Below are 23,966 nucleotides of genomic sequence, written 5' to 3'. Positions count from 1 at the left end.
TTCCTCTGTGTTCATAGCAATGCAAAATTTTAGGCCTATATCTCTGCCTCTGGCTGCTGAATGCTGACCCTTCCCTTTCCCCTTTTCAGTCTCTGCAGCTTCTCTGATCTGTGCAATTACCAACCACTGTCTCTCCCTGCCTGGAAACGCCCTATGCCTCTGGAATTGCTGTGCTTGGGATCAGCAGTAAGCTAATGTAGCTACATCACAGGCAGGCTCTGCAGCAAAACACTGTGCTGCACTTTGGTATGGACATGCTAGCAGCAAGTCATGTTAGTTCAATATTTAAAGTTTTCCAGAGGAATGGGCCATCTGGTTTAAGTCCCTGCTCTGCTGCAGACTTCCTGAGAGAACTTGGACAATTCCTTTGATCACCTTGTGTCTCAGTTATTCATGTGTGACACATCTGGACATTACAGCATGCTGTCAGGATTATTATATTGCACAGCATTCAAGGCTCAGATATGGTAATATAGGCAGAATGAGAAAAAAGCAGTTTGCAGAAGCCTGGGGTGCTTTATTAGCTGAGCATATTCAAAGCATGTATATTTCTAGCAAACTATAACTGCCATAAAAAATTCACTTTGCATACACTTTGATATGCGTCCTGTCCCAGGGAACCCCAGTGCACATGCTCAAAGCTCTGACTTCTGTGGACATATCTCTTCTGTGGATGTTTTTATTACCAGAGGCACCTTTTAAAAGCAGCTCCATTTCTCTCAGACGCTCAAGCTGGAGTCAATAATTTAGAGTCTTGCCATTATTATTATTTTAAATATTTTTTACTTAAAATATGAGTCAAACTGTATCTGTAGCTTGGTCACATTTTATCAAAGATTTCAGTTTACATCACTCACATATTTTTATCAACAGGTCAGGTGTTTACATAGAAATTACATATCTAAGTAACCTAAACTGTGTCCACAACATGCACAAGTGAGAAAAAAACCAAAAAGCAATCCTGAAAATACCAAGATAATTGGTACCACTGTTGGTTTGGACCGTGAGGAAGAGGTTGCAGTGCCAGAGCAAAGAACTCCCTTGAAGGCCTTGGTCCACATTACACATTACCAATTGTAGGAGCATTGTCACTGTTTGGAAAAGTGCCTAAATTATGTTTACAAAGGAGGAATTACATTAGGTGAAACTCAGTAGTGACATGAGATATGAAGCCTAAATTCATCCATCTCTACCTTCTGTCTACACTCTCATTCTGAAATATTGCATGCATTTTCTAATTGTTTCTCACCATTTCTAAATTCTCTTTTCCAATAGGGAAAATTGCTTAAATAATTTCCCTTGTAGACACTTTTGCAGCCAGACATGCAGGTTGAAGGTGGCCAAGAATGCAAAAGTTCAAGCTAAAGAAGAGAAAAGGGAAACTTGACACTGAGTTGTAACAATTTTCAGTATTTCCACTGAAATACTTACAACCAAACTAACAAACTATGTTCAAATGAGAAATTGCTTTTGATAACTGGGTGTGACATAAAGAATGAAATGTTTGTACCTGACAAGTATTTCTCAGTAAATAGAAAACATGAAAAAACTTAATTTTTGCTAAAACGTGTTGCTGCAGTATAAAATAAACATTTGATATCTCTCTTTTTATGAGTGAGGCCTGAAAATCTGGGCTATCCTGTCCTTACATTCCCACAAAGGATAACATAATAATCTCATACCTTCTGGAAAAGCTCTAGATTATGCAAATCTTCTGTTTGAAAGCAGCCAGTGCCACCATCTTTTCTGGAAGATAAGCAGATGAAAAGATCCCAAGGGTTCATGCCACCTATCCAGAAAGAAAAGAAGCACTTTGAGAAAGAAAATATCATGCAATTCTTATTTGCATAAAAAATACTTAGAGTGATATTTTGAAGAACAGCAAACTGTTGGAGAGCTAATTACATGAGCAGCTATAGGTGGCAGAATGATAAAAGATGTATTTGCTACCACAGTTCAAGATTTGGAATTATATTTAGATGTTTCACAGTGGGCATTCCCTGTTATATCTGCCTACTGATGTCCAAATCCTGCTGCTTGACCTGTTTAACATTCAGAAATTACAGAAATGAAAAAGTTTGGTAACTTTGATGCTGCTTTAAGTTGTTTTTTTTTTTTTTCTGAACTCCTCAACATGCATGCTTATAACATGTATCCAGTACATGCAATGTGAGCTTCTGAGGTATTTCTTTAATGGCAAGTAAATTTTACAGGAAGTATTACTCTTCATGCCATTGCAAAGAGCAGGAATTTTGGTGTAGTGGATTCCTAAATATTAGACACCAGACTGCCAGAGCTAGAACTGTTGTTACAAGTGGGAATTAGATTGCTAGCTTCCGAGCTAATGTGATGCTTCCTTCCTGGGGCAAAGCTGACCTGAAGATACAAATAGGCCTTGAACTTGCTCATATCTCAGCACGTGATATGGTGTAGAAATGCCCCTGCTGCTTCAAATAACCTTGGTCAGCTTCCTCACGTGGTCATTTGTTTTCTTCTCTATACAGCCTTTGTTATCTGGACCAGTTAGAGGTGGTGGCAGCTCACAACAGAATTATTACAGCTGTTGAGGACACCATGAATATGTTCAATAAAGGGTAAATTATTTCATTGACAGGAAGACAATCAGTAATAATGAACTTACAAACAGAAAGGGCAGTCAGAAAAGCAGTACAGCATCCAAGGGTACAGAACCAGGTCACAAAGCTCTCTGCAAAATAGCTATTTCAGGGACTGGTTGGCTCTTTTCCCCAGAGTTGGAAAGATTACATGTATTTTATTCCATTTTGTGCTCTCCATCTGTGATACCTTCTTAATTTTATTAGATTACCCCCTTAATTTTGTCCTACAGATGGCCCACAGAGGTATTTATTTTATTTATTTCCTTTCTTTCTTTCTCCAGAATGTATTTTTTTCCTATCCCAATCATGATTACAAATGTCAAGCAAGGTAAAAATTCTACTTAAGGAGATTTAACACTCAATTTATGTTAAGTACAGTAATGAACTGATTGTGTAGAATGGATCCAGGACTATGAAAGTAACTATCACTTTTTTATGTTTATAAGCAGTGTGACAAAGCAGAAGAGATCAATTTTCAGTTACACTGCATTTATTACTGTAACAATTCCTTCAATTTCACATTATGAGAACCAGTATTATAGCATAAAAGTAATTAGGGTATATGAAATTTAGGCAAGACAGATTCCCTACATGCTTCTTTGTGAAAGAAACAACAAAAAAATCCCCGCAGGTAGATAAAAATGTCACAGATAGCAAACAAACAAAACATTAAAGAAATGTACAAGCAAATACCTCACTTTAGTGCAAAAGTTTGGCAGTGCTAACAACCTACTCAATGACCTCACCAGCTATGTAATTATCAGATAAGCAAGATGTTATGCCTCTGACTAGTAAACACCTTTGAATAAATCATTATAATTACACATAAATCACAATGCCTAGTTTGTGCAAATTGAAAGAGAGCTGGAGGGAACTCCATTTCTCAGAAGCAGTTCATTTCCTTCCCTTGTTTATTATGACACATCCTGCCCTGGGAAGAATTTGATCCCTGACTCCAGAGGATATGCTGAACTGTGTATTTGCCTTTAGGACACATCAGAGTGATCAATATGAATGCACCTAAAAGGAAAATGTACCCTCAGATCTGGTGTGCTTCTGAGCCAGTGCCCAGGAAGTAAAATAGTTCAGGAGAGCTTGAATGCCTGCCATTACTTGTGCTTTCTATTCAGAGTCATTAAACCTCGAGCCAGTTATTTCAGTACAGAACAATCAGAACTGAAACATGTCTATTTATAGAAGTCAGGAGACTTCCTATTAGAAAAACAGTGTACACCTAGTGCTGTCTCTCAGATTCAGACTGACAGAGCAGTGTGACTCCTACTTAAATGTATTGATGTATTCCTCATAATCTATACCTGAAAAAACATTATTGGAAAACAAAACCAAAAGAGTCATTGGTTACAACAGCTATTTAGTTCTAGAAAGGCTCCTCTAGGAATCCATTTTGCCTCAAATCTGCCCATGTCACTCCTTACAGAGCTTAACCTTTTGTGGAAAATGAACATCTATGATCAGGAAACCAACAGTCTGTCTTCCTTCTGCATATTTAATAATAGAAGAACTATATCTCAAGAAAAAAAGTGCTACTGTTATTAGTATTCCAACAACATCACATGAGCTATGCAAAGGACTGAAGATCCCCTTCAAAGAATTGATTGTTAAAGAAATTAAAGCTAGATACACGTGAGCTAAAACATTCTACAGTAAAAGACAAAGAACAAATGTGGTATTAATAATAAACACCATCTGCATGGAAGGATTCATGTTTCAAAATGTTTCTAGAGATTTTATTAAGAAGCTTTAGTAAAGTCAATAATATTCCATTTTCAATGTACAGAGTTTTGCTGCTTTCCTGTAGACTGCAGACCAGAAGCAGGATTTTACAGGACATTTGAGGGGAAAGGTTAAAAAGAATGCTTCATATCTGAAAAACTTAATTACTAGCACTTTGCATGAAGCCTTTCCCACAGAATGAACTTTGTCTCTAGTTATGGAAATCCTGTTTCCTTCATCCAGCAAGTCAGTGGAGCTCAGCACACAGGAGCTGTAGATCAGTTAGATAACATGAAATCACACCTCATGGAGATACTCTTTACTCTTTGCATTTTTTTGCACTTGGACAAGTAAAAGAGTGGTAACAAGATGAGAATGTGCAATTGCATGTTCGTCTGCTCTTTGAATATCTTTTCAAATCAAGATAGTTTAGTTCAGCCTGTTAATTAAGGCCTTGCATACACAAGGAATGCCCATCTGCAGAATTATATCTAACTATGCAGGAAAAGTGAGCTTTAGGTGGACACATGCTGGCAGCACAAAGCTTTTATTCACCTGTCTTTTGCCAGCTCTTAGCCTCTCCTCTCCTGCAGTCTTTGTAGCCCTCATCCAGCCCCATCTGAAAAAGTATTTGTACCTGCAATGTGTATCTCATGTTTACCTAAGAATATCAACCCAAGTTTCTACTTCAATTAGTAGAAGTACAGCATAATTTGATTGAAATATGATGTGATCACCTTTTATTCTGAATGAGTCAAAGAACATGATATTCAATTCAGAGAGCAATAACTTCCAACTGAAATTTGATGTTATATAAAAATTCAGATTTTCAATGAGATAGCACTGTTTTCATTGGCTTTGACACTGATTTGTCATTTGAAATAGTTGAAATAGCTAATGTGGAAAAATAATTTAAAAGATAATAATCTAGGGAGAAAAGCAAACATGCTTTTTAGCAGCAGAGGAAATAGCAATGCAGACACCAATAAAAACATTTAGCTTTTTCTGTATAATATTCTGCAGAGAGGTTTTTGTATTCTGATATATTAGACCAAAGTTAACAGAAACCAAACGAGAACTGCAGGATTTAATGTGGTTTCTGACAAATTTCAAGAATTTCTGAAGGTGATTTCTCAAGTAAAATGATTTTATTCCAGGTTTTGAAATGAACACATTCCCCCCATGAGCTATGCCATTGGAGGCTACATTTTGCAGGAAAACTGTTGGATGCATACACCTCTGTAATTTTAATCTCTCAGGTGTATATTATTTAATTTAATCAAATTACTAAGTTTAATGTTATTACTATAGGCTGAAATTTCATTTTCCAGTACTAAGGTTTCCATCCTGAAATTTGAAATGAAAGAACTTGGAAAATCAGATAAAATTTTCATCTTTCATGTTTATCTTCCTGTATTTCATTCATTCTGGGAAATAAAAAAGAAAAAAAAAAGCCACTTGGATTTGGTTTTATTTTAATCTCAAGTCAATTTGCAATTTTGCATTTGCTCACACCTTGAAATTAATCCGTTTATGAGCACTAGAGGAAAAGAAGACAACAAAAAACAAATATTAGCAATGAAACAATTTGACTTTAACAAGTCTTTAGACATTGTTTCCACATAACATCCCTCTGAGGTGATTGCACAGCTATTTGAAAAAATGAAGTCTAATCCCCTATCAAAGTGGATTCTTCTTGGAGCAGAACCTCAAAACGTACTCCACTGTACATTCAGTTCTGATCAAATTTTTCAGTAACAAATTGATTAATGGAATAATAAGTGCATTTATAAATAGCAAGTGATACCAAGATGAAAAGAAGTACAAGGACTTTGTAAAGCATGGTCAGAATTCAAAATAATTCTGCTAATTGGTCCAAATTCAACCCAAGCAAATTCAAAACAAGTTAAAAGTGCCATAGTTCATAAGATGAAATCAAATGGAGAGGTACAATTTGCCATAGAGCACTACTGCAGAGAAGGACCAAATTTATAAACTGCATATGAACTAACAATACAATATTGTTGCCAAAGGAAAAAAAAAACAAAATAACCAACAAAGCAAATATAAATAACTTTTCAGCTGTTGGCAAGTATTTATTGATGCTGAAAGAGTTGAGTCCACTTCCTTAAAATTTCAGTTTTAATTTATTCCATGCCAATTCCCCACAGAATTCTAAATAATAGCCCTGCAGATATCAAGAATTGTAACCAATCCTGTTTATGAGGGTTACAGTGATAACAATGATGAGGGGTTAATCCTTCTGCTTCATTTTGTGTCAGTCATATCTTTCCAGTAACACTGTTCCCCGGTTTCAGTAGAGGGTTAGAAAAAGAAGATAGAAGACTTCCTACAGGGGCTGACTTGGATGGAGTCAGTCCTTTGTCTAGCAACTCAGACAGTGATATCTTTTGGATTTGGTGCAAACCAGCTTACAGCACGCCACTGTTTGAACTGAGTGTCAGTGCCTTCTTGGTGCCTCACGCTGACCTGCAGCAAGGAGGCTGGAAGGGGACACAGCCAGGACAGCTGACCCCAACTGGCCAAAAGGATGTTCTGTACCATATGATGCTGTGCTCAAAAAAATCTGGGCGAAGAAGGAAAAAGGGAGCATGGAGTGGGGGAAGACACACCCATTCAGAGTGATAGCATTTGTGTGCCAAACTAACCCGCTTGATTCCATCCATTATGAAGCTCCTGTCCTGGGGATGGCTGAACACCTGTCTGCTCACAGGAACTGGTGAATTAATTCCTTGTTTTGCTTTGCTTGCAGACACAGCTTTTGCATTCCCTATTAAACTGTCCATCTTAATTCATGAGTTTTCTCACTTTTACCCTTCTGATTCTCTCTCTCATCCCACCAGGGGGAGATGAGCAAGGAGCTGGGTGGTTCTTTGCTGATGGCTGGAGTTAAACCACACCACCGCTGAATAAATTTTGCCTATCCAAAGTCAGTTGTCTCTTTAATCAGTGGAGACAGGATACAAAGTAAGCATTTTAATTTGCAGCAAAGGGCAAATAAAGAACAGTTTCTAAACACATGTATCAATACCTTCCTCTATAGAACCTCTGCTAAGGAAGATCCTGAGATTTGTACAGGATCCTTTTTTAAGAGAAATTTGTGTCAGCTCTACTTGAAATATATTTTCAGACACCTCTAAGCTGCATGGATGTAAAGAGAAGATCTTCAGGAGAAGTTATTGTTTACATATTGATGCATTCAACTGTATTCAGTTGTACTTATAGCATGTTGTAATCCTGATCTGTAAAAAAAAATAAATATGTTTTAGATTAATGCAAGTTTTAGCTTCATGGGTCATAAGTCCTCATAGTATACATGGGGAAAAAAAAGTCAACCTCCTCTGCTCCTGAATGGTAATGGAAGGAGCACAGATTGTACCAAGTGGGGTGAGGAAGCACGTATTTATGGAAGTAGTGTTTGTGCATAAATCCTACTTCAAACTGGACAGAGGAATGTGTTGGACTTCAACCCTGCCATGTTGTCAATTTATAAGAGCCAATAGCTTGCTAGCCAGGAGTTTAAAGTGGAAGCACTAACAGATGTCTGAAAGAAAGAACTTCTGCCTCACTGACTGCCTCTTGATTCTAGGCTGAATTTTATGCTCTTCAGCATCTCAGCGGGCAGCAGCATCAGGCAGGCTGTGTGACAGGGTATGGGGATGTGGGAATTCTACACCTCTGATGATCTGAGCTTCACAGATAGCACTCCAGGGGAAAACATCCTTTGAAGCCTATTTTTATAGCAGTTTGGCTGTCGTGCAAATATCAGAATGCCGCTTGTTTGACTGAATAGTTTTTCTTTGTTAATTACATGTCCTCTTGCAAGTTTTTGATATCCATACTTCATTTGTAAGACTTTCCCTAAAGGAATGTCTCACACCTAGGAGTTCAGGAATTTTCTCCTTAAAACAGTAGTTATTGGAAGCATTTTAATTTCTCTTTTGGTGTGGCCCTCGATGGTCATGAGCTATTACCAATATGGATTTACTATGACAACAATGAAGAAACGATCACTCCACATGAGTGATAGCACAGGATAAGATGGTGACATTTCTGATATTTTTCTGAACTGTTCTGGAAAGCAGCTATTCACCTGGCCATATGCAAATCTTTCACTCTTTCAGAGTGTGTTCAGACTGACTGTACTGCACTATAAGACATAGCCCTATAACCACTAGCTTAGCTGGACAAATTAGGCTAAAATCTATTGTCACATTAATTGCCGTCGAGTACTTTAAATGTAAAAAAATACCCTATGCTTCGATTGAGGCTGAGACGGTTGGACACAGTCAATTCATTCACAAAATACTTTGTGCAGTTGCTGTGTGGCTGCCAGGGAAAGGCTAAAGGAATCCTGAGGACAGTCACTACTCACTCCCCTTGAGGATGATCAGGATTTTTTTTTTGGCTCAACTACTCCCTAACTAAGAGGGCTTGAAATGTCAAGGGAAGCATTCTTTGTAGAGGAGAGGCTGGTGTGAACCAAATGGAACCAGTTTAATTTCAAGGACAGTTCATCTATCCCTGAACAGCTTAGCACAAAACATTGCCCTGTGCTCAAGAATTAATGCACAGTCACATCTGAGTTCAGAATTCAGGCAGTGAAATAGGCATTTGAAGTTGTTTGCAGTGCCTCTCATAAAAACAGAGTAATCTTGACTATCCTGTATCTATTCTGCAAGTGTTGTGGAGGGATATTTGGTCTAATTACAAATGGAGAGGCATAATGCTTCCACTCTTGCCTGAAAGAAAGAATTATTTTATTACTGTTTATTTATATCATAGACAGGTTTCAAACCTGCTTTCCTTGTCAATCAAAGGCAAATTTCAAAAGTAAAAAAATTAGCATTACAAGCCAAGAGCTACCTGTTTATATCAAAAATATTCTTAAATGTGTAAAGATATTTTAGTTTCGCCACCTGGTCTTGAACTCCAAAACTGCCTTAGACCTAGCTACCAAGTTAAAGAGTCACCATCTTCCTTACTGGAACAATTGATCATACAGGGTAGATGACTTTCTGTAAAAGAAGCAAAAGAAATCTATTGCAGGCATAAGTATAAGAATGGAGAACAGACAGGACAATCCTTTCTCCATTTACATCATAATCTATGCAACAGATTAACAATCCTTTCTTCAACCAATAAATTACCATAATATAGCAGACAACAAACAAAGAAATTTCAGACCTGCAGCAAACATTTTAAAGTTGAGTTTTCTATTTGCAGATAACTGTCAATAAGACAACCAAAGGTAGCAAAAAAATATCAAATTGCAGTATTATTAAACTATATCCATGCACTTTTCTGTGCAACCAAAGAATGGGCAGAATACTGGAAATAAAAGTGTATTCAAAAATTACATTAGTCTGACACAGGGAGAAGAATACTGCAGTATTGCAAGGCAGGTGCATTAGATGGTTCTCAGTCTATCCAGGAAAGATTGTCAGGCTGCGAAAAATTCTCCACTGAGTTGTATTATAGACTGCAGCTCTAACAACCTATAGGTTTTATCAGGGCATAACCTCTCAAGGTATGAAAATATGCTGTCAAAATACTTTTTGAGCTCTAGTAGAGTTCAACAGCAAATAAAAGGAAAATATGCAGTTCTGACCCAATGACAAACACATTGGGGCAGTTCAAACACTCAAGTCTGTTATTCCACTTCTGTGCTTACACACCATGATTTGGATGAATATTCAGATTACTTTGGTATGTTCTCCACACATGGGTATTTTCTGCACAGCAAGCCTCAGTGAAACTAAAAGCTCCTAATAATCCAATATAGTATGCTCTTCTTGTATGCAAGCAAAAATTACTTCCAAGCCCAACTGCTCCCAAATGCTGGAATTCTTACTTTATATGTATTTAATATACAACATAAGCTACGACAGTCAAAGCTGCTATATATGTTTCTCACCCACATATTGTGGGACTTAGACCTAACCTTCAGTGGGATGGAAGTACTTGGTACCTAATTAAAACAGGGATGTCACAAATGCACCAAAGCTCAGCTAAATCCATCTGTGTAGGTGTTTTCTTACCTTCTGTGAAGGTAGAGAAGGAAACTGCCTGACAAAATAGACAGATGACAGATTGGGAAATATTAGAGAGAGGCTACTGAGAGTAGATTGGCATGAAAAACCAGGTGAAATCTGGAAGGAGAGAATGTGCATGTGGGAAGAAGGGTCATGCAGCTGAGACATGCAGGGACCAGGCTGCACAATGGAGCCCAGTGGAACTGCAGCAGGTGGGAGAATTCAAATAGCACCCTGCTCCAGCTGCTCCCAGGGACATTGCAAGAAGGGGATCTGCCCACAAAATACTTTTCTCTCTTATGCACATGCACACACACACAAAGGAGCACAGAGGCACAGTGCTGGGTGGGGTAAGCCCAGTAACCCTGTCAAAGACACCAGCCCCTGCCCTGGCATCCCCAAGATGTCCCTGGGGAGACTCCACCACAGTGCCGAACATGATGAGTGAACAGGAGCCCCAAAGCACCTTGGGGACCTTTTGGAAGCACATTCTAACTTGGATGAGTGTGTACATAGGACTTAACAAGTGGTACTGAGGCGCCTTCCCCACTAGACTATTGCAAAACCTGCAGATCCTACTTTTATAAGGAAAAGTCTGGGCTTTTAGAAAGGAACATGCAACAAACAGAAAGAGCTGGTGGCTGGAAAGAAGATTCAATTTGAAAGTAGTTCCTAGGGAGGAGGAGCTCTTCCCAAGGAAACCAAATTGCCAGCCTGTGATTGCTTTCCATCCTGCATTTCGCCCCACCAGTTCTACCACTCCCACTCGTTGCAACAGAGCATTAGGTACCTGAGCTGAGAAGCCCTCTGAAGGATGGCACTAATGAGAATTCATCATTGACCTTAAAAGGTAGAAATGGAGCTAGAGCTGAGAAAACAGCCTCTTCCCTTCTGTGGATATATAGCAGCCTCAGGATAAGCAGCTAAGGAGTAAATTGATTTATTTGTCTTAATGTCCTGTCTCATTCTAATTACAATGAATGAGAATGCCAATTATAATGTTAAAATAATGATGTTTGATCACATATGCAAGAAACAAAACCCCATATTTTAAGATCCAAATTGCAGACCTTGATCACTGCCATGAGAGCACTCAGGCACCTATACTTATCTTTGTTAGTGTGCCAGGTTCTGTAATATCCAGGAGACACAAAACAATTCTGAAAAAAAGAAGCTTGGGAATAAAGGCAATAGCTAAAATAAACAGTGTCAGGACACAGGCTCAACCACTGGCCTGCAATCATCTACTGTGTTTGTTTTCTTCTCCCTGGGTGGCCATGCGATGTCCCAGGAGACAGCCTAAGCCAGTGACAGTTCCTAAAACTCAGCGAGAAGCAGGCCACCCTCAGTCAGGGAAAACAGTTTAGATACATGGACATGAGCCATACTGCATCACTTGTCCTTGGAACCAGGGAATTGACCCATTTTGTTTATAATTTAGACAAAACTGCAGAAGACAGTGATGCAATAATTAAATCATGCCCAATGTAAGGGTTTCCAGCTGCACTTCACAGATACTGTTTTCTATGTATCACGCTATGCTGCCTTTCACTTCTACTCACCTGGCATGCCATGGGGTAGTGGAAGTCCATGATAGACATATGGACTGCCATGTAGATCATCCATAAAACATGGACTCTAAAGGAGACCTTAAAATTATCTCTGCAAACATTTTAAAGAAATGTAGGGTCAGACCTCACTTTTGAAGATCAACAGATATCCTCATATTTGTCAGATTTGCAAAAAAATGTGTACTGTAACATCTGCGGTGTAAATCATATGTGCCATGGGGCTGGGTAAAGGAAGAAGAAAACTTGATGCTTTCTCCTACTTCACATACCTTCACTTCTACCCTTAGAGCTTTTTTTAAAGCCCTAACACTACATTCCATGGGAAAATAGGGCTAACACGTCAAGCTCTATTTATTTAAAGTCCGTGACTTCAGCCTCATCTTTATAGAAAATTACCTGAATTTTTTTTTTTTGAAGAATTAACTTCTAGACAGGCTCCACTGATACTTGGCCTCACTGTGCCTGTGAAACCTGAAGTGAGAGAGGTTTTTTTATACACTTGTTAAAGCCAAACGGGAAAAAAAAATTTAAGTGCCTAATTCCCATGTAGACAGAAAAATGCTTCTTGATTTGCTCCAAAATAGCTATATCTTGTTTTATTTTGTCTATCAGCCTGTTGAACAGTATTTTGGTATGCTGATATGTTTTCTATTTTGCCTATTGCAGAAAAAAAAATGTAGTGAACTGGTTTTCTTCCAAATAAACAAAAATGATCTTGTTTTATTTCTCCATTTTACACCAAAAATCCTTCTTTAATAAACAGATCAACTGAGCTGTATTCTCTCAGATCTAAAATAACTGTGGTTCTGCCAGATTCATCTTGCATTTACAAAACACAGAACACTCTGTAAGCTCTCTATATATATACACTTTTAGTAGTTGCTATAAATTAAAACTGAAAATCCTTTTTATAGCTAAATATTTATTTTTAAAAGCATTACCACGAATGTCAGAAACAAAGTCATTACAACAATAATCTTGTTATAGAGACACTTCATGACTTGGACAATTTGCTTCAAACTTTCTCAAACGCATAGCACTCAGCTCCTCTGGGCATCTCTCTATCAGCAGAGGACTGTATTTTATTTATGTGAGGCACCATTGAGGAAATATGTTAAGACTGTATTTTTTTAATCCTGCTACTAGCTGAAGTTGCTCAAATCCTAATCCACTGTTACTTTTTAATCCAAATCCCTTCAATATTTTGCCTTTCTGTTTTGAAAAATTGGCATTGTTTTGTAAGGAAACATGCCTGCCAAAAATGATAGAAAGTCGTGATATGAGGGTTTCTCCTTTTTAATCAAAGATAGGGTGTCACTTTTAGTAATAATTTTCTGTATGAAATATTTTTTTTCAGAAATCCAGAGGATCTCATTATTAACTTGAAACTGAGAAATAGTTTCAATTTCTGAGAATGTCAGAGGAGCCTCTATTGTCTTTGACATCTGTGCAAACTAGGATTACCTCTAAATGGACAACCTCGGGGCTGAGTAATAAAATATTCAATATTACTTTGAAAAATCTACTCTGAGGGAACGAACAATGAACATCAGAAGAAAAGGTTCCCTTTTGATGCAAGATAAACCAGCGTAACAACAATACATTGTGTGAAATTTTCAGAAACATGTTCTAAACCGTGGGTGGCTACTGCACTTTTGATGTCTGGAGTGGCTTTGGGATGCAGCATTCAAAAGAGCTGTCAGCTGAAAGTGGATGCAGCTGGAGAAAGTTGGAATCTGAACCTAGGAATGGTGTGGGCTGGCTGCAAATTACAATGAAGGCCTACACAGTGTATAAGCTTTTTGCTGCCTGAACCAATAAAAGTCATGGTAGCCAAAGTTAAAAAAAGAAAACAAATAGTGTTTTTGTTTCAGTGGTATATAATGCCTCTACCTAAAATGGGAGCACAGTGATGAAAGGCAGCAGCACACTTCTCACAGCTGACCAGGGCTCAGAGCCAGTGACTGCATCAAAAAGGGTCCACAGCTTCCAGCAGCCAAATCACTGAGCAGTCCTAACCAACAATCCCTTACAGAGAGTGCTCTGGCAGGACGGTGACAGGCTTCTGGCTAGACTGACTGACATTCTCCCAGCACCTATATTAGCAGACAATTATCTGACATTTAGGAACAGACATATATATTTATAACCAGAGTCGCTGCTTGAACCCTATCAGAGCCAGGATTCATTTCTTAAAGGGAAGCATTTTAAAAATACTTTAAAAAGCAATTGTATGCTGTTATCTTCTTATCTGACACACTACAGTTATAAAAAATTACCTCAAAGCTTTTTACAGGATTTGCATGTTGCTAGCATATTACAAAGCAGCCATACTTATGCCTAAATCCCTTGTATTTATTTAATTTCAGTAGCTGTGCACATTGCTGCTTTCCTTTGGCAAACGTGTGGATCTTCCTGGACAGTGGTGTTTTTCAGATTCTGTTAACATGACATAATTTATTCCAGTAAAGTTTTAATTTTAGCTCACTGTGTAATCAGCATGTATCATTTTAATTATTGTAATCTCTAAGTCAGCCCCTTAAATACCACTCTCCACTGGACTGTATGTTCTGGTTAAAAAGTAAATAGAACATTCAGAGAAAGATATATTTGGTACATTTAGGACTAAATGCTATATTTTGGTTTTACCTGGCAGAGCTCAATGTCCTTATACTTTTGTTACAAACAAATAAAGAATTTCACTTTCTAAATAAAAAGAGTGTATTTGAAACAGAGGATTCAGTACAATCTTACAGAGGGTTTATTTTAGTAATACAAAGAAATCGTTTGTGTGCTCTTCTACAAAGCATGAACATGTTCTGCTAGTAATTAGGAAGAAGAATACATATTGTTCAGAAAAACATATGATGCATTTAGATTTTCTAACACAAAACCACAGCATCACATTAGAGAGCAGAATTCATTTGTGTGTGTCAGAATCTTATGTCTTGTACTGAAACCAATGATGTGTGTGGCATGAGATTAATTGCTAAAAGCAAAACTAAAAAGTGATCAAGATAATGTATGTATGTTTCTGGAATGCATTTCCTCCCCAAAGCTAAATGAACTTCCATGTTATGGAAGCAGATTAAATCTGTTACATGCTTGTAACTCAGTATGCTCTGAGGATCACATTTCTACCAATTTAGCTTGTTTAGGAAGCTCCTTGTTTAACTACATACAAAGAAGTGTTTCTAAAATGTGTGCTTTTTTTGTCAAAACTTAGCTCAGGACTCACATTACATATATTTTGCATTAGGAAACCAACCAGTTTTGTATACTGTTGGTTATATATTTGTACCAACAGTTAACCAAAAGGATTTTGGGAAGTTACATCTGCTAGATTTGAATGTACACATGTATTTGTATGGCAATCCACAAAATATTTCTGTGGCTAGCTTCACCATTATTATTTTGCACACTATTTTAAATTACTTACTTATGATAGAATGATCTTGTGCTTTTGCTGGCATGCTAGGATCTCCAGTCCTGCTTATTTAACCTTACCTCCACAGGGTTGTTTACACTTTCAGAACCTGATTTCAATTTACTTTAATTTTCTCAGAGACTTTTGTATTTATAAAAGCTGAACATCTAGTGACCTCTCTATTCCTGACATTTCCTTTACTCTCCACTATGAAAAAGAACAAAAACCCCAGTGTCCCATTTCTGTTCCAAAAAAACTAAACTGCTTCCTTCAGTGGGTTGGTCCTTGTAATTGAAAATGGCAACCAGATGTTTACAGAACACACAAGAAATTTTCCTTGGGGCCTTTAGTCTTTATAATTGTTTGCTAAAGTTAGTTGGATTTCATAGAAACTTGTCTGAGGCCGAAATAAACAGAAACTAGAGGCTCCTCCTAACTGTATTCTGAAAAATTTAAAAAAAAGGAAAAAAGAAAAAAAGTTAAAATTAATGTTTCCTACTCTTGTTGATGTATTTCTAACTCCACAGAAAACTATTCACTAAGGGAGAAAATTTGGTTCTCTTAGTACTTATTTTACATGCCATCCCATGAAAAACATCTGTGTTTAACAATACGTTATTTGCTTTCTACTTTCTCAAAGTGCAGCTGGCTATTATCTAAGCATGACTGATTTTTGCTCCCTTCCCTTTTCCCCACTCCCGTCAGGAATATATTCTCATAAATTTTGGGGGTTTTGAGAATATTTTGCATTTTAAGAAGATGCTCTAAACTACATATTGTTTGTTACTCCAAGCTCTGAGTCACCACAGCTGATTCACACAAATCTCTCCATCTTTAGAAATCATCATTTTCCCTCTTCAGATTTTTGTCTGCCTGATTTTCTCAAGGCTAGTCATATATTCCAAGAAGTCTGTGAGACCATCTTGTTACCCCACCAGGGGACTCACTACACCCAATAAAATCTCTTTACCTAATATTTCAAGATATCAAAGATTGAATGCTCCACAGCTCCAGGGAATCCATTTGATTACTTCACTAGCTTTACTCCCAAAACAGATTTCCTAATAACAACTTTGTTGTAGTACATCATGCCCTGATTACTACAGGCATGATGAACAGATTGTTCTTTTTTCCTTGGCAGCAGAATTTGTTAACACTTTGTGTTAACAAGCACCTCTGTTCACCCAAACATACCAGCCTTCACACTCAGTGAAGAGAGAGCATCACTGTGTCCTCCTGTCTCTAGCACCTTCTCTCATTTTCACTAATTTTGCTGATATGGTATGTCTTGGAAAATGAAAAACTAATGTCTGACAATCACCAGCCCCTGGGGGCCTCTGAAACCCATGGCTGCAGTTTATTCTCTAGACTAATTAGCAGCTCTGAGGAAACAGTTACTGGCTGCACTTACGAAGGAGCATTTCTGCAAGTGCTTGCTGCTGGCCAGATGTCAGCAATTAAGCTGATACTTCTCCTACTTAGCCTCTGGTCAAAAGTTTGAACAGTGAGGAGAACAGTGAGGAAAACAGTGAGAGGTGATACAATATGCTAAAGGAATAACATGAAGACATACATCCTAGTTCTGACAGTGACTCATACAGTTTCTAGCCTAGTTTTCTCCATCTCTAACTGATGTGGCAGCATTTTCTGGCCTTATAGCTTGAACTGGGAAACAAAGTGAACTGAGTAATTTTCTTCCATGAAAAATGTAAATTTTCTTTAAAAAGTAATTTTTCTAAAGGATACCCAGCAAATCAAAATGAAAAACTGACAAAGACTGACTCCAAAAATTGCTTTTGGGGAAAATCAAATGAGAATTTTCCTTCATCTGTACCCCCCAGCCACTTTTTCAGTCATACAATATATAGAGAGACAGAAAACTTTGCATCACTCTACATCAACACCTGTGCTTGCTCCTGCAGCCTCATGTTCCCTGACATTCCCCAACACCAGCTTTTACCACAGGGAATGACCACCACTGTGTACAAAGAAGTGAATAAACTGCCTACAGAGAGCTAAGAGGGGGGCAGCAGAGCCTTATGTTCCATAATAATACAATTCCCAAACCACCATTTTACAGCAAAATGAGTTATACCTGGATATATTCAAATGGCTTTATCAGTGAGGGGGTATTTACTCCTTGCTGTAATATGTAGTAATGCCACTTTAAATACCAGACAGATCTCTTGACCCAAGCACATAAAGAGAAAGGCCAAGATTTGCTCAGATTTGCTCCCATGGGTCTGTTGTCTCAATCATCCCTTCCTGTTGCTGGTGCAGCTCCACCCAAGCACCACTCCCACATCTGCAAAAAGCTAGATCATCCTCATTGTTAGTTGCTGGAACTAGGGCTTAGTTTACACAGCCAAGTATTTAAACATAGTATGCTGTTAAAATGGCAGAAAAAAAGACATAATCCAGTGTATATTGACAATGTCAGAAAATAAGAAAATAACTATGGGTCTAATATTCTTTGCAATATATGTAAATTTAAGTGTCTATGTAGTATATGATCCCTACTTAATAATGCCAGGAAAATGAACAGGACATGAAAATGGTGTTGATTTCCATGGAAATAGACAGAAAAGCTAAATATTGAACAAAGCTAAGATGGTTTCAATACTTATCTTATGGAACAATAAATCATACAAAAAATCCCAACCCACATCAATATTTGTACTGTAGCGATGTTTCTAAAGGCATGGCTAAAATTTAATCTTCAATGGATGTCATTCAAACTGCAAAAAGAGGCAATAGTAAATTTTATATACTGAACTGCAGTATTTTAAAAATAGGAAATGATAATGTAAAAGCAATACTATGAAAATGGTTTATGATTCTTTTTTAAAGTCTCTCATTGCAATTGCAAGAGCTTTCACCAAATTACTAACACTCTAAAGCAGCAGGGAGCATGTAATGTTATGCTGCACTCAGTTTGTCAGGAGCCTGAATACCTGTGCTTTTTTCCATGGCCAGACCGATGGGCTACCACTGAGCTTATGCACAATCGTTTCCACTCCAAGAGCTAGTGGTAATGATGGAATTTTGCATGTTCTTGCTGAATGAATTAAAATTGGCCAGTCAGATTTGTAACATACAACTGCACACATTTCTTAGAGCCTGAGAAGTTTGCTGAGATTTGCATAACTATTAGTAAAGGTGAAGAATTGAGGAATGAAGGAAATGCCTATTACGGGAGGGTCACCAAAGAGTAATGAGGCTGGCACATTCAGCAAAGGACAGAAAAACTGATGGCTCTGTAAGGAAAGATAAAAGTAGTTTATTTATCTTTGAAGATGTCATCTAGGCAAAGTGTGGAATTCAGGAAAGATTCAGGCAGCAGGCAGTAACTAGAGAACATTATTTTTGGAGGGCAGAAATGCCTACTAGAGAACAAATTTCTGAGATAAAACCTTCCTTTTAAAGTATGTTGTGAAAATGTTGGCAGGGTAGCACAGAGACATAGGGACACACGCATCCTGTTAATCTTTACTGTGGTAACAGAGATGAGAGCTTCTCAGACTGGAAGAACAGGGAAGAAGGCAGAAGACACTGGAAAATATTTGGCAAGTTCTTCTCTGGTATTTGCCACTCTGGGAGGATCTAACGGGGCTCTGAAGACAGGTGGCCCATCCCACTCATCTCTGATAGAGCAACACAGCTCTGTCCTGGGCTGAGGCAAGGAAGCCCAGAGGCTTGTACAGCTCAGTATGGCAAATCTCTCCTGAGAAAGCCTGGAAGTGTAGGGCTTTCTCACTCCTCCTTCTGATCCTTTTATTATTTTCCATGAGATTGTGACACCAATTTCAACCCCCTCCAAGGCTGTGGCAAAGGCTTATCTTGTTCCAGAGGAGAGGAAGGAAGACCAACCACACTACCTGGCAGACCAAACAAATGTGCCATTTGTAGATGTGCTGGCCAATACAACCTGGTACCTTTCTTATCAGCTGTTATGATGAGCTGTTTGCTCATCAGCAATTTCTTCTGAACTGCTTGCTTCAAAACAGATTTACCACAGATATTTACTGGAGATACTGACCATGTCAAAATAGATTTCCCAGTAATCCCAGCTCTCTGCAAAATCTGACTATTCCATCATCTGCTACTAACACAATTTCAATGCAGTTCCACCTCTCTATCTCCATCCTGGCAGCAGACTAAGAGACATGTTAAATTTACAGCAAACTGGCTCATTTACGGCTGCTGCAAAAGGAAGTCTCAAAGAGCTCAGAACAGGCACAGGCACCATCAGTCCATGGAATTTTCCCTCCATGTGGGTTTAATTGCTAAGGAATGGTGAAAGCACAACTACTTTTTGTTCAAGCAAAGCTTCTTGAGAATTCACTGACAAAGCTATTTTTCAGTGAAAAATTAGGGGTTTGAATAATTTATGTTTTACTGTAGAACACATCTGTATGGATTTTTGATAGCAAACCCATAAACCACAGTCTCTGCCATGATTAAAAAAAAAATATGTTTTTTTCTTTTTAGCCAACTGCTTTCCAGTTACCAAAACTCAAAATGCTTTTGGATGGTTTGTAAGAAGTGAAAAGTTTCCACTGAAGAAAACTATTCCCCTGACATTTCTCTCTTACTGCAATGAACTGAACACAGTGCTGCAGCCCAGGTGTTGAGGATCTTTCTGGAGGATCAGTGTGCAGAGCTGTCACATTTGGGTTTCAAGCAGCAGCAGAACTGGTCCAAAAATTCTTAGCAGGCCAGCCCAAAAAAAAGTTAGGAATGTTTTGTGGTGAATTTTTTTCCATATATGACTTAGCTAGAGTCTTGGCTCTCAGCCATTCAAAACAAAAAAGTCCTTTCAAATTTAGAGTGAGCTTTGAAAGATACATAAGTAAGAAAGACTGCACACAAATAAAAGCACCCAATAGAGCTGCTAAGAAATATCAAGTACTAAGAAATTACTATTTTTTTAGATTTTTCACAGCACTCATACTCTGTGTTTCTCAGTTCATTATCTATATATTTTTAATTGAGGCCTAAAGTAGCATATTTTTAATAACATTTTAGAAAAATATTATACCAAAGCATAGCTCAAAATACCCTTCTCCAAAATAAAGCGTATTATCCCATCCAGAAGAGTAAACCCCACCATCTACTGGGGAAGAAAATTAACTTTGAATGTAATTTGTTTAGCTGAAAGAAAAGATCGTTGGGTTGGTATGTAGACATGCTCTATTACTTATTTCTTGCTTTTAAAACATAACCTTAAAGCTAGACACTTACTTAACAGAGAATAGTTAAAGGCAGATTTATGCTGCCATGAAATGGCAGTAGAGTCTTACTCTTTGCCTTAAGTTGGCAAGCATTTGACTTTTTTACATAATCCAACATCTGCTGGAAGCTGTGGGATGTTTCTGGAAAATACCTGACCTTTTTATTATTTTTTTTATTATTATTACTGGAAAAACACTACAGGAAGTACTGATTCTAGCCTGTAAAGTATAAATATCCACAGTTAAGCTCATTTCTGCAGAGGCAATATTTGGAGTGCAAAAACTGTACAGGAGAACTTCAATCTGAATTCAGCACTGTAGGAAAATCTAGTACAGTTTTTTTTTTTTTCTTTTTCTTTTTATTTTTTTTAATAAGTTGCAACTGAATTTGGCATGCCCACTTCCTTGGCCATTTGAAACAAAAGTATTTCACAGAGATGGTGCACATAGTCCCCAGAGATACCAACTTTTCTCTGCAGCCCATCTGACATTAGTAAAGCCTGAAGACATGGCACTGTCACTCTGAGATGGAAAGTACTCAAGGCAAGGAGTGGCTATAAGGTGACTACAAAACTAGACTGAAGTAAGAGTGAGATGAAGACAATTTACTACTTCTTGGTACAGCCTGCCAAAGCAAACCACATGTACTTCATCTACAAGAAAGTTTCTTAGAGAAACTTGAAATTAGTGATGGAATTTTGAGCAATCTCAAGCATGCTAAGTAACTGTAGTTTTTTATCTATGAAATTATCTGGTTTGGTTAAAACTCAAAGCAAACCTGAGCTCTCTGGTAGCTCCAGAAGTATATTGCAAGCCTGAATGATGCAGAGTACACCCTTTAGCACAAGAAATATCCAACTACACCAAGAAATATCCAACTACACCATTTTTCTTCTGGCAGAATAGTAGCCTGTGTACTTTTTTCAAAGCCTTCCATTTCCTGAATTGATTTCCAAGAACAAATTGGCATCACAGTTTCAGTCCATAACTCTGAGGTGTCCAAGAACACTCAAACATGGTCATCACACACCTAACTGGTGCCCAAGTTTCTCTATCAAGCGCAGTGTAACTACACAATAGAGCTACAGTCCTTTGTACAAGAGATCAGCATTCTTCAGTAGACTGCTTGAAGTGTGGATCAAATTTCAAGAGGAACTAAGAACCAACAGTAATCCATCCCAGATTCAGCATCAAGACCAAAATGTACTTGTTCAATATTGTGTTCTTTAACAAATTTACAGAACAATCAAAACATTACTAGGGGAAAAAACCTTCACACAAACAAGTTTCTTTAGGAGAGAAAAGGATAAGGTAGAAAATGTAGTAGGTATGTGTTTTGTTATGAAACATTCTATTGAAAATTCCTCAGTTATATTGATGAAGTTGGTATGAGAAGTCATCAAGAACTAAACTGATCTGATTTAGTTGTCAAGACTATGATGAACTACTCTGCTGCATTTTTTACAGAAGGATATAGCTAATGGAAGAATCACCAAACTGTGGAAAAATATCCACACATCTGAGAAGGGCTAGAATTTAGCTTCTATCATTACTTTTAACAGAGTTTTTATGTCTTATGTTTGTTGAAGAACACTGGATCAATTCCGCATTTAGCGATCACACTTATTAATTAATATATTAACTAAGTCCAATTATTCTTACTGTGATAAGGGCCCTCATGCCTCAGCTCTTCCACGAGTCCCCTGTTTTCAAGGACTGTGACTGTATATCCATGTTTTGCCAGGATGCGCTGACAGAGCTGACGGTCAGTTTCATGGTGAGCAGGAGGCGCATACAGAATTGCTCTTCTCGTGTGGCTTCCAAAGTACTGGAGAATGGAGGCATCGATCTACAGCAAACACAGTGCAAAGACAATGATTGTAAGATAGGACATTCCTCGGCAGTACAAAATACAATTTTTTTTTCCACAAAACATATCTAATAACTTACTGCGACAACAGTGAAAATAGTTCTAGTATAATTAAGAATTTGCTTTATATTGGTACTTCGGACCACAAATTCTATTTTGTCTGCCTCTCCATTTTTTCTATCTTCATTTTGAACTGATACTATAAAGTTTGAAAACTCTGGTTAGGACTCAAGGATCTTTAAACCATATTCTTCCCTTTGTGGAAACAACTTTCCTCAAATCTGGCTGCTCTGGTGAGCTGGTAACAGGAATGCTATCTGTCTTTGACTGTGGCTATGGTCACCTGAGCAGAGAGGCCTTGGGAGGTCCCATGTGAATTGTTTCAAGGAACGTGGGTCCTATGCAGATGTAAGTGCAGACATCTGAGTTTTACTATGCAGCATTATTAAGAAAAATAAGAAGAAAACTGGGGTAAAATCAGACACAGGAATCCTAAACAGAACTGGAGATTACTGTGCTCTAGAAAGTTAAATGTAACCTTGACAGTCCTTTGTGGCCTTATTAGTCCAACACCATCTAGCCCATAGGAGGACTGGCAGAGAGGCTTGTATATAAGAGCAAGTGGAAAGGTATCTGATGTCCCCAGTGAATCTCAAGGAACACTTACATTATCTACTACTTACTGTCTTCCCATATAGTGCCTAGGGACTGTGGCATCTAGAGAAAACCCTTCCTCTGTGTCTACCCTGAGGTATGAGCTTGAAAGAAAAAAATGGAACAGAGTCACCCCGAACACATAGTCGTAGCGCAAACATAACATTCATTTCTGAAAAGGGCAAATCACTGGGCTGTTGCCATCATATCTTTGGGTAAGGGGATATTTTATGTCTTAAATAAATGTGGTGGGCTAACCCTGTCGGGAAGCCATGTGCTCACCAAAGCCACCCTACCACCTTTCCAACTGGACAGAGGGGAAAAATACACTGAAGTCTTGTGGGTAGAGATCAAAATAGGGAGAGATCATTCATTGATTACTGTCACAGGCAAAGCAGATGCAGCTTGGGGAAGCTGATTTGTTTGATAATAAATGGAATTAGAGTGAGATAATCAGAAATAGAACAAATACACCTTTCCCCCACCCCTCCCTTCCTCCTAGGTTCAACTTCCCTCCCAAATTCTCTACCCCTCCCTCAGTGGAGAAAGCGGAGCTGGGACTGGGGGCTTAGTCAGTTCATCACACATTGTCTTTGCTGCTCCTTCCTCCTCAGTGGGAGGACTCCTCACACTCCTCCCCTGCTTCAGTGTGGGGTGCCTCCCATTGGAGACAGTCCTTCATGAACTACTCCAACATGAGTTCTTCCTACAGGCTTCAATTCTTCAAACTGTTCCAGCATGAGCCTCTTCAGCTGGACCCAGTCCTTCAGGAACAGACTGCTCCAGAATGGGCTCTCCATGG

At 38.2% G+C, this 23,966-nt stretch overlaps 1 protein-coding gene across 4 annotated transcripts in view; it reads right to left on the bottom strand.

The window, feature by feature from the left end:
• The window catches only part of CPED1 (cadherin like and PC-esterase domain containing 1), a 145,440-nt gene that overhangs the window by 109,387 nt on the left and 12,087 nt on the right, over positions 1 to 23,966 (bottom strand). For 2 of the 4 annotated variants that reach the window (XM_030959493.1, XM_030959494.1), the window contains exons 3-4: positions 22,303 to 22,489; positions 1,683 to 1,789 (exon numbers count right to left, since the gene is read on the bottom strand). In XM_030959493.1, the coding sequence (XP_030815353.1) occupies positions 1,683 to 1,789; positions 22,303 to 22,489 (294 nt within the window). Of the gene's footprint in view, positions 1 to 1,682; positions 1,790 to 7,021; positions 7,539 to 9,292; positions 9,370 to 22,302; positions 22,490 to 23,966 lie in introns of those variants that run through there. The other 2 variants (XM_030959495.1, XM_030959496.1) reach the window with 2 other exon arrangements.

This window comes from Camarhynchus parvulus, chromosome 1A, assembly GCF_901933205.1.
Source record: "Camarhynchus parvulus chromosome 1A, STF_HiC, whole genome shotgun sequence".
Lineage (NCBI taxonomy): Eukaryota > Metazoa > Chordata > Aves > Passeriformes > Thraupidae > Camarhynchus > Camarhynchus parvulus.
This window is presented reverse-complemented; position numbering and strand designations above follow the sequence as displayed.